The following is a 12,234-nucleotide window of genomic DNA, read 5'->3' on the forward strand; positions in this document are numbered from 1 at the left end:
AGTGAAAGTATCCTGAAGAAAAATTTGATAAATTATACACACCATCTTTATAAATTGTCATAATTATGTCAGAATTTTTTTTAATGGTGAAATAATAAAAAATTGCTTTATTAAAATATTACAAAAGAGTATATATAGTATTTCATCTTCATTATAAAAATACTCATCTAGAATAAAAACAGACAAGGGTTTATAAATGTTCTTTATTTCTTCTTTATCCTACGTATATCTTTTATAATTTCTACAAAGAATTGCTTTTACTTTTGTAATTTGAAAACAGTTATTAAAAACTCTGTTTGAGACTTACCTCTTAATACATCAGTGCAAATTTGTCGAATAAACTGTTCTGAAAATTCTCTCCCCTGCATCAAATTATTAGGGGTTATAACATGTATATACCAAGTAAAAAGCAATGAAAACTATGAAAGAAAGTGGAATACATACAGGCTTCCCATCCAATCCTGGAGGTCCCCGAGGACCTGTTTCTCCAGGTTGTCCCTGGGGACCCACAGGCCCCATCAGGCCATCCATCCCAGATTCTCCTTTTGGTCCAGTGGCACCTCTGACACCAGGTTCTCCCTTTTCACCTTTCTAAAGGCAAAAGAAATCCTCAAGAGTTCTATTTAAATATTTGAGGAGGTGTAATTGCATCTTGAAAATCCTCAAGGATATGGATATAAATATAAAACATATATATGTTATATAGGAAGATACTGTTAATGATCAGGAGGGAAATTTTATATCACATTCAACAGCCATTTATCCATCCATTCCCCCCATCTACTATTTCTTCAGTTTATTATGTAGGCAATAAATAGTGCCAGAGATACAATGAATGTGACACAGTCCTATTTTCAAAGAGTTTAAATTCTAGCGAGACAGGCAAATACGAAAACACAAAATATTATTCATTGAAAAATATGCAGCAAAAATTTAGCACCCAATCTAAAAGAAGAACCAATAATATTAACAAATACGTAACATTTCATACCTAACTGAATGAATCTACAGATCCTGAAAGTCACTATTTAGGAACCACTGAAGAACATAAAAGACATTTTCTGTTTGCAATACCAATTACTAGATTTATATAGTAGTGAAAATCCAAGCAATAAGAACTGAAGAGGGAGCATAACAGGTGAAGAAACATACCTCTCCTTTTGCACCATGATGACCTTGAATTCCCTTTGAAAATTAACAGGGGGAAAAACTGTAATAAATGTGTAAGCTACAGTACCAGCAATGTGGCATGCACCATTTACCACACAAATCAAATTTAATTTGTAATTTGAAAAATATTGATACAATTAGTGTCAGATTTACACAGATAAGAGATCTCCTTTGCTTTTTTAAAGGAGACTAATGACTAGGCAATATGCTAACTGAATATATAAAAATGTTCATTTACATAACTGTTTCATTGTTAGATATGAATATTTTATATGCTGCAGGCCAAGTATAAGGTTAGAATGAGATTCTATCTGAATTCTACTTAAATTTAAAATAACAATAAATTTTATGCTGAACTTAAAATATATTACTATTTTAATGAAAATTCAAATTCAAATAAGGAAAGATAAGGTATATTTATTCTTTTATTTTGCAATTTAGAGTATTACATTTTCCTGTAGATGCTGTTAAAGTTATACTTTATTGCATACTACTGAACAAAAGATAAATTAAAGCAAAGATACCAGTAAAGTGATTAATAGGAAAGAAAATGCCTATTTGTCCTACGCCTAAGCCACTCACTGCTAGTAAATCACTGGATATGAATACATGCAATGGCTATATAGAATTATTTTCCACTCATCTTTTTCACATATTCATTCCAATGATATAATATAGATAATAAGAACTTTCAGGGAAGTCATTAAAATTTCCCATTTTTGAAATTCATCATATATTCAAGGCTCTAAGATCACCAATATCAGTTCAAAACAAGGGTCTGGTTTTCATAGACACATTATTTTCACAGATTTCATTATTCAACTTTAAAATTAAAAATTGATGTTCTTAAATTCAATATAAAATGTAGTGTAGAACATTCCGCACAATGAATTTTGAGTTTGAGGATTTATTTTTATTTATTTCTCAGTTACCTAAAAATGGATATTCAAATTAGACAAAAGGAAATAAAAATTAGGTAAAATCAGTGTATGGCACAGAGAAAGGTAGATTCTCAAATTGAAGTGTAACTTAAAAATATAAAAATCTTAGTGAGTAAACTCTCTCTGTAAGGCCATTCATGAAATAACGAGGATTCTGAAGAAATGCAGCAGTATTCCCTACCAGACATAATCCTACAAGTGGGTTCAGTGTAAGAGGAAAGATAAAATAGTAAGTTCTCAGGACTAAAACTGAATTAAAGCTGAAACCGAAAACAGCTGTCATCCGAGAATCCACTAAGATGATTTCATGAGAGAAACATTCACTTGAATTTCATTCATAACAGGAATGCCAAGCAATTACACATGCACAGCACTTAGTAGGAAGGCAGGTAACTCAGACTTAGTTGACTTTTAAAGAGTTTGGGCAGAGTATCCAGCTGCTGAAAAAGCAACAAGTGTCCTCCACATCAGCTCAGTTCCTGGGGGTGGGAAATGCAGCTTTCAATGAAGGGCAGAAGCTGCCTAGGGAATCCAAATCCTACCTTAGGGAGCAGACTTGCTATTTTCCTTGAGAAGTGAGAGAAAAACAAACCAGTGAGCTAGCTATGTGTGAGCTCAAACTCCAAAGGAAGTATCCTTCTGTTTAGAGAGTTATTGTGAGTAACAATTTCTGGTGAAAGGCCTGGGCTAGGGAGGTTGAATGGATGAAGACCCCTTCTCCTCTGGGAAGACTGTTTATAGAGAGTGAAAGGGAATTTTTGAACTGGAACCCGAATTCTATGTCCACTGGAGTCGAAGAATGAATCCACGGACAGAAGATGGTATAGGAAATGTGGGAATTTATTAAAGAACAAGTACAGACTCCCACAGAGGGAGGGGGAAGAGTCCCATAGAACAGACTCCCAAATGGGGAGGGGGAAAGTGTCCCACTGAGTTCCTTTTCCCTATGGCTTACAAGGGCTGCAGATCTTGGTGCCTTGATATCCCCTCTAATTGGTCACTATTCCCTTAGCCTGGTTACTATAGTAACTCCTGGGCTCAAAGGTTGAACCTCACATGGGACATGTGAGGTTCTCCCCTCCTCCTTCCTTATTGTTTTCCTATTCCCTTTGGGCTTTCTTCTTCTCCTTCTGCATGAAGGGCTTCCTGCCCTTTATTTTGTAAACACTTGGAGTGCGGGTGAATTTCCCGCCAAAATATAAGATGGCTCTGTCTTTTGGTTTTGTTCCATCCACCAAAAGGGTGGATTACAAACAAATATTTGGTAATACGCAGTTACAATCGTCCCGAGTTTACACGTTTCCCGCACTCCACCGCAAATCTATATGAACCGAGTTAAAGACGGCTCCCGCGGAGTACGCGCAATTCACGCGAGCTGACTTAACTCGTTTCCCGCACTCCAAGTGTAAATATAGACCTTTTGCTGTTTCCAGCTCCCTCATTCTATAGAAATGTACCTGTTGCAGCTTTTCAGTGTCCCTGTTCTATGGAAATATACCTTCTGTTGCTCTGCAGCCCTGTGCTTCCTCCATGGTCTCTTTAATTTCCAAAATTTCTCAAATTTCCTAAAATCTGTCTTTTTCACCCCCCAAAATTCCTGTTTCAATAGGTGTGATTAACTTAGGGAAACTGAGGGGGTTGGTCTATGTGGCAAGGGAGGGGGAACAGGGACAGGGTTGGTAGTGTCATCAAGTGAATTTGAATCAAGTGGAGGATCACAAAAATTAAGAGACATTTTTCATTAACATTGTGGTACCGTGGGAAACTCAATCTATTTCTCCTCTTAGATACCTTGGTGCTTATTGTCAGCTTCTAAATTATCAACTCTTCTTAATATCTGCACTCATCTTCCAGCCCATATTACAGACAACCTTGGGGCCATATGCTTTTAAACACTCTTCCCGAGAACTTTCAGATTTCTCCAAGTGAGGGACAGAGATCCCTGTCCTTAGAGACAGCACTATATAGTTTTATCCACGTGTCTCCGGAACTGGTGTAATTACTGAATCTTTCTCCTTCCCACACACAAAAGTGACCACTCTATGGGAGGGCTCCTATGTACAGCTTGCCCTTTAAAAGTGGACCAAGTTGGAACTGAGCTTAAGTATAGGCGATGCAGCAGGAAACATGCTATGTAAGTATTAATCACTTTTGTGCTCTTTTTGGTTCAATTTGGCTCCAACTGAACTTATGTGCCAGATGGTAATCTCATTAAAACACTAATTAATGAGGAGAATTTAGTCAGGGAAGAAGCAAAACAATCTTATTATGCATCTGTTTCATGACACGGTCCCTCAAAATAAGATTTTAATAAGTCTCCGGTGTAGTAATTTATATTTCTGAACAAACTAGAGGAAAACAAGTACATTCCTCCACTACATATGGCCTCAACGTTCATATTGCAAGAAGAAAATCAAGATTAAACAGTAGGTATGGAGATGCTGTTGTTGTACTGGTGCCTTTGGCCAATAAATGCTCCTAAAATGGGTGGCATTGTCTACCTTCAGTCATGTAAATGGCCATAAAAAAGCATTGAAAAGGTTTCAGAGCCGATAAGAAAGTAAACATAAAACAATTAAAGCAAACCAGTATACCACCACCACCTAGCATTTTCATCCTTGTATGATTAGAATTCATCTTACATTGACCCTTCCTCCCTATTTTTAATGAAAGTAACCCTCACTCAGCACTGCCCAGTTATATTATTCCTTATTTCATTTTCCATGAAAAAAAAATATACCTGTTGCCCTGGAATCCCTGGTCTTCCATTTTCTCCCTTTTGGCCCTTTAAAATTTAACAAATGTTATTAATTAGTTTGCACACTTATGATGCAATCACATATAAAAACAAACCATGTATTACTTTATAGTCTAGAATAAATGTCGCAAAAGCAGTAATGCAACTATGTAAATGATGTTAGATGTAGGGTAGTCTCTCAACAAAAAAGTGAGAGAAAAATTAACCTAATATATTTAAAATGGATAGAGACAAGGAATAAACTTTGGGAGAACAGGTAAATAATTGTAGGTAGCTGAGAATGTTTTTCCAAGTCCACATAAACAGCACGAAAGTAATTTAAAAATCCAATGGCTGTGGACATTTTATTAATTTCAATGATACAATTATGTTCAGTGTGGATTATACACATTTGAGGACAAGAAGACCTCTTTAAAGGAATTTTTAAACATTAAAAATATACTGTAAATATATTTTGAATGAATATAATTAAATCAGGACACAGAAGAAGGGAGAAAAATTGATAAAGATATAAACACATTTGTCCACTCAATAAATATTTTTGGATATCCACCATTTATAAGACATTGTACTAGACCTGGAAGCACTACTTCATTCCTCTGTGGAACAAGATAATTGACCGTTTCTAGGAAAATATATGCCTTGATAATATGATCAATTAAAAATCTAGTGACTAAAATTTTAAATCACTCTTACATAGTGATTTGTTCATTTTCTTACATAGGTGAATTCCCAATATTCATTGGCAAGCACCCATTTGTGGGACCTTAGAGACACGAAAACAAAGATAGCATTGCTGCCTTCGAACTGCTTACTGAGTGGGGGGAAAGATAATCAATTAAGTCAAGGGTGAAAATTTTAAAAAACAGAATACCGAAAATACTGTCTGATAAGTACACAATGTGCAATTAAACATCTGGCTGGGTACTATTGAAACATAGAAAGGGGCATCTGACAGAGAGAGTAAGGAAGATGACTCAACTTTTCAACCTTTTGGGATGACTAAGAGGTAGCCAATGAGAAAAGATAAGAGGGTGTTTGAGGGAGTCAACTACAGAACAAAGGCAAGTAATTTCTTTTGGCTAAAGCAGGGGGCAAGAATGGATAACAGTGGGCAGAGTGGCAAGAGATAAGACTGAAGAAGAAGATTCAGTTAAACCAGGAGGAATTTTATGAGACAGACTTTATCTTGAACTGTGTGGGGCACCATTGATGGATTCCTAAGCAGATAGGTAATTCAGTTATTGCATACTGGTAAAGGGGGGAGGGGGTAAGGCGGGTAGGGAGGAAGTAGACTGGACTCAAATAGACCAGTTAGAAAATATTATAGTAATCCAGGACCACTGATAAGAAATGATTAGGATGGGGGGGGGCGTGCAGGGAACAGAGAACAGCCAAGTTCAAGAGACATTTAGATATAAAATTGCATGTGAAGAAAGAGATTGAGTTTTAAGATGACTTCTAAGACTTTATTTCTTGGGTAACTATGTGGTGGTACCAGTTACTATGACATAGAATCTATGGGTAGGAGATAGTTTATGGGGAAAGATGACAAGTCCTGATTTAAACATGTTGTGGTACATGAGACCTTGGTATTCCAAAAGCAATACCAAGAAGAAAATTGGAATATATGGGTCTAGAGCTCACAGTTACTTAAAATTTACCTCACTCCTAATTTCAAAATTAACTTAGAAGAATCACAATAATACAATAATACTTGAGTATCTTCAGTAAAAAACAAAACACATAAACCCTGCTTTTTCTGAAAACAAAACAACTGTTAGACTGTTACCTTAGCAGATTTTAACTCTATTATTATCTATTTGAAATTTTCTTTTATGCCTCCAAAAATTCTAGAACTCTCAAAATTCTGTGAAATTTTGCAAATAATTTTTCTTTTCACATTAAGCTTATTCTACATAAAACTAAGCCATGATAACTGAGTTTTATAATCTTAAAAACATTGTAAAAGTACTGTCTAGACATTAGATATATAATTCGTGGTTGGAAAGGTCTTCCATTCCTAAAACTTAACAGGTTGAAAGACCAACAGATATAATTTATTCCAGCTAAGCATACCATTGATCCTGGTAGTGGCATCCTATTTATGGGTCAGTGTTCAGTTAGTGAAAAAAACCCTTTGAATAGCTACTTAAATTGAGATGAAACTGTCCTTGTCTTCCATAGTAGCATGGTTCTCCTCTTTGTTTTTGTTGCTAAGACACCCAAAAGGAAATGACCTTCTTAACCACCCTCGATTCCTTGGCCCAACATAATTTTCTGTTTAATTATCCTTCTGTTGATTAGTATTACATTAGATATTAATAATTATTACATTAGATATTAATAATTTCTTATCAAATTTACTTGTGCCATAAGCCATTTCAAATCATTTTGAAACATATTCACTATGTAATAAAATATATATCTATTTTGTTGAATCACTTGGTTTTAAGTTTTTTACAACAATGAAGTGGTAAAAAAATCATTTTTTATTTTATTTTATTGTTGACACTATTGCAGATGCCCCCCATTCCCCCCCCCCGCTTTTCCTCCCCTCAACCCAGCACCCCGCCCCCCAATCCTTTACCACATTATTGCCTGTGACCATGGGCTATGTATATATGCTCTTTGATTAATCTTCCAGTTCCCCCAGCCCCCACCCATCTTGGATCTGTCAGTCTGTTCCATGTATCCATGCCTCTGGTCCTATTTTTTTTCCATCAGTTTATTTTGTTCATTAGATTCCACATATGAGTGAGATCATGTGATACTTATCTTTCTCTGACTGGCTTATTTTGCTTAGCATAATAATCTCCAGGTTTATCCATACTGTCTCAAAGGGCAAGAATTCCTTCTTTTTTTATAGCCATGTAGTATTCCATTGTGTAAATGTACCATGAATTTTATATACTGATGGGTACTTGGGCTGTTTCCAGATTTTGGCTATTGTAAATAGCGCTGCTATGAACATAGGGGGGCATACATTCTTTCTGATTGGTGTTTAGGGATCTTAACATTAGATTTGACATGGTCTGAACAGTTTAGTAATGAAAGGAGAAAGCTGGAATTTAACAATTAGATATTGATGGTAAAAGACAAAGGAAGTGGAAAAGCAACCAAGGCATTAAAAGAATAAAGACCTTATTTTATAGCCAAGCAGAAAAAAAGAGCCAACAATATACCTGAATGCCTTTTTCACCTTGATTTCCTTTGTCTCCCTGCAAAAAGGCAGTTTTAGATGTATCATAATAGCATATTATGTCTCAAGCAAAGAAAAACATGTGATCTCATACAAATTCCACAAATGCCTTATATACAGAAGCTGACTCCAACACATTTGGGAAGAGAATAAAACCACATTCTGTCAAAATGATCTAAATGAACATTTTCTTATGCTTTTACAGTCAAAAGAAAATTTACTACTATTTCTATTTTACCAGAAGAAGAAAACTTTTCTATATTGATCATAATCTGAAGTTAAACAAACAAGGAAAAGAGGACTTATTTTGGCAAATGTTATCTTAAGAAATCAAACTGAAAAATCTTCCATTAAGTTCATAGTAGCCACAATGTTAGAGGAAACAATGAAATAAAACAATGTTAAAATTATATTTAAAAAAAATATGATTCCAAATGAAGTTTGGGGGGATTATATTCCATAATAATAAGCCTCCTAGAATTTCTCAAAAGAGACATTAGAGACCAACTAGTTCAAGGTCCTTGTTCGTATTGATAATGAACCCACAGATCAGGAAAGGAGACCGCTCTCCTAAAGTTGAACTTGGACAGTTTCCAAATTTCTTTTTACTGCACCAGGTTATCAGCAAAAAAAATAAAAAAATAAAAAAATACAGCTTTTGTGTTTACAGTAAGCAGAATACAGATTTTCTTTTATATGGCAAATTTCTGAACAAGGAAATGCTCGAAATCTATGTATTCACAGATTTACTTTAATATTCACTAAGGATCAAATACTTAATTGCTGCTATGAAGGTCATTCCTATGTCAGCAAGTGCTGCCTACTGCTCATCAGAACCAAAAGGTCAAGGATCATTCTGGGCATAATAATTTAGGGGCCAAGTAGATAATACATGAGGGATAGAAAAACAGAATGGCAGAAAAACCGAAACAGCAAAAGATATGCAGATGAAGACCTAAGAGCTTGTATCCTTTCCAGAATACTAAAAGCCACTATATCTACTTCTAACCGGAAATGCATATATTTATAGTGGCATAGACTGTTTTGACAAACGGGCAGTCACTTGTTGCTTAAAACCTTCAAACAAATGATACAGCTTAGGGTTCCTTGAAAGAGAAGAGAGAGAATTTTATATGAGCATATACGACTTGTATTTTAAACTCCTTAGAGGAATTTAATGATTTCTCTGTAATAGAATTGTTAATCGATAGGAACTTCATGGTGAAACATCTGATTGTAATTTTTATCCTTTCAGACTCTCGCCCCGGTTTCAGTAAGAGCGAGTCATATTTTGGTAAGCGTGCCTGACATTGAGTACTTTTCCTGAGACATTCTTCACTCACCTGGATTGACTGCAAAACAGTCTAAATTTAGAGAATAGTATTTAATTGTATGTTCAGCTTTTCTGATCTGAAAGCCTCTTCCCAAGTCCTCATCTAGAAGATAATACCCACACAGGGACATGAAAGACACCACAGCTTTTAGCATGAGCTTAAACATAGTGTACAGGTCAGCGTATCACTAAACGTATAATCAGTCCTACTATCCAATTTTCACCAAAGGAAAACTTACATGTTAGCAGCTCATGAAAAGTGAATTATATCTCCCAAACAACGCTTACCTTTTTGCCTTGGATTCCAGGTAAACCCAGGTATCCTGGTTCTCCCGGGGGGCCTACTGCTCCTGGCTCTCCCTAAGTAACACAGAAATTACAGAAAGATCACAGACCTAGTGCTTATGAAAAATACCGCTGTTTTTATTTCTACATATACCTCAAATTTTAAATTGCTGGTAAAAAAAATTGGTTGACATTTAGAGTTATTACTATAGGAATAATAAAGAATAATAAGTTTACTGGACTCCCAATAAAACCTCTTATATATTTTTCTATAGTTAAGAATTTCTGATAGCATACCATAACATTTTATGAATATTTGGTACTTTTATTATATTTCATAACATTAATAAAGTAAATAATAAAGTAGTGAAAATAATAAACATAGGTATCTTTTTTCCATTTACTAACCACTTTTTCTTCCTCCTTGAAACTGCTTTTTCTGATATTGCTAATTTAAAATTTTTACTTTATTGTTTCAAAAATGGTAAGTAAATAGAAGTAATAAAAAGTATTGAAAATCTCATTACCCACTATTTTTATTTTGTTGTCTATTTTCTCTCTACCTTTCACAAACACATATACATAACATAGTTACTAATACATGCTATGTATGCATAATTTTCATCTTTTACTTCAACACATATATATTGTGCACTTCTTTATATGACATTATGTTTTTTAAAACATGATTTTTAAATCACAGAATAGTATTCAACTCTATTGATTTGCTATATTTTATTGACTAAAATTCCCATAGTGTTAAACATTGGTTTTCAAAATTTTATTTTTATAAACAATATTGAGGTAAACCAACATCTTTGTAGTTAAATTGTGTGCACATTTGTAGCTTTTCTTTATACATATGGAATATTATTTTCTTAGAAGTAAATTCTTGAGCTGTTTCAGAATAAAGAATATCCCTGAGTTATCTTAACTCAAATTGTCTACTCTTCATCATCTCATAGGGGTTATTTTCTTTCTTTCTTTTTTGAGTGCTGAGAATCACTTTATTGCACGTGTTTAGGGGCTTGGAGTGCTGGGGAGCCTGGAGAGGGAACACACAGCAAGCTCCATCCAAGCGAGAGGCTCAGGGACTGGTGCTGGGACACGACCCCCAGTGGGGGAGGCCCAGGTGGTGGCAGCAGCTGCTGCCTCTGCTGTCACTCCTGCGGGAGCCTGGCTCTGTTGGCCCTGCCCGGCCCGAGTGTCACTGTAGATGACTGCGCTGATCCGATCCTCTTCGTCCATGAAGCTCCGTTGCACCTGCTCCAGCGTCCAGAGGCAGTACAGTGAGGACCCTGCCTGCCAGCATGACCCGGAGGCAGAATCCCAGCACCTGCTGGCGTGTCTGTGCTGCTGCTGCTGCTGCTGCTGCCTCTACTCTGGTCCCTGAGGCCTCACACCATAAAACTGGACCCAGTATCTTAAACATTTTAAATAAGGAGGTTCTCAGAAAGCATAGTGTGAAGATGTATCAACAATTTTTGGGTTAAAACTGTAAGAGATGGAACAACTTCCTGAACGCTTCATGGTTTTTTGTGTTTTGTTTTGTGTTTAACCATCAGTCTAAAACTCTATCCTAAAACCTAAAGACTACCCTCTTCCGTAGAAACTAAGTTTTTTTTTCTTTGCTCATTGTGCCTGCTCCTGAGCTGCTCACTATTACACTAGATTTTTAAAAGCTGAAGGGGATTGAAAATCTCATGAAATAAACACAAGCACGGTTTGAGGGAAACTGGTAACAGCAGCCATGGGTCCCCACTCTGAAAATAAAGCAAACAAAGGAACAGCACTACTTATGGGAGCCACCCACTCTTGTTTGCACCCATGTGGGAGAGTGATATTCTCTAGACCAGAGAGAGTGTTCATATTAGCACATGACTTTTACCATTTCCAGAAAAATCAAGTCAAAGCATATTTTATACATTTATTATCCAAACTATGAGAAAGTGTCCAAAAGACAGAAGTGAATTGGCCCACGTTGGTCATTTCCTTCCATGTACCTTAATTTTGTGACAAAGGAAATCCTAATTTCAGATAACTTTTCTTAAGAGATACAAATGTTAATTTCATCAAAGAGGGAAACTTACAATTCTTTGAAAATATTTCCAAGTGCATCAAATCACAGTTACCTTGAGCCCAGAAACCCCAGGAATCCCTTGAAGTCCAGGTTCACCTTTATTTCCCTGTCAATGCATCAAAACCATTTGAATTAAAAAAATGAGTCATAATTTATCTGATATAGACATTTACAGAAATATATTTAAAATAATTTTTAGCCCTAGCCGGTTTTGCTCAGTGGATAGAGCATCAGCCTGCAGACTGAAGGGTCCTGGTTTCAATTCTGGTCAAGGGCACGTACCTTGGTTGCAGGCTTGATGCCTGACCCTGGTAAGGGCTCATGTGGGAGGCAACCAATTGATGTGTCTCTCTCACATCCATATCTCTCTCTCTCTCTCTCTCTCTCTCTCTCTCTCTCTCTCTCTCCTTCTCCTCCTCCTCCTCCTCCTCCTCCTCCTCCTCCTCCTCCCCCTCCTCCTCCTCC

General features: G+C 36.0%; 1 protein-coding gene across 1 annotated transcript in view; it reads right to left on the reverse strand.

Annotated features, from left to right (window-relative positions):
* Positions 1-12,234, reverse strand: part of COL21A1 (collagen type XXI alpha 1 chain) — a 110,030-nt gene that overhangs the window by 3,164 nt on the left and 94,632 nt on the right. The window contains 7 exon segments of the mRNA XM_023755568.1: positions 308-362; positions 445-591; positions 1,153-1,185; positions 4,852-4,896; positions 8,055-8,090; positions 9,693-9,764; positions 11,822-11,875. Of these exon segments, the coding sequence (XP_023611336.1) occupies positions 308-362; positions 445-591; positions 1,153-1,185; positions 4,852-4,896; positions 8,055-8,090; positions 9,693-9,764; positions 11,822-11,875 (442 nt within the window).

This window comes from Myotis lucifugus, unplaced genomic scaffold (assembly GCF_000147115.1).
Source record: "Myotis lucifugus unplaced genomic scaffold, Myoluc2.0 scaffold_80, whole genome shotgun sequence".
Lineage (NCBI taxonomy): Eukaryota > Metazoa > Chordata > Mammalia > Chiroptera > Vespertilionidae > Myotis > Myotis lucifugus.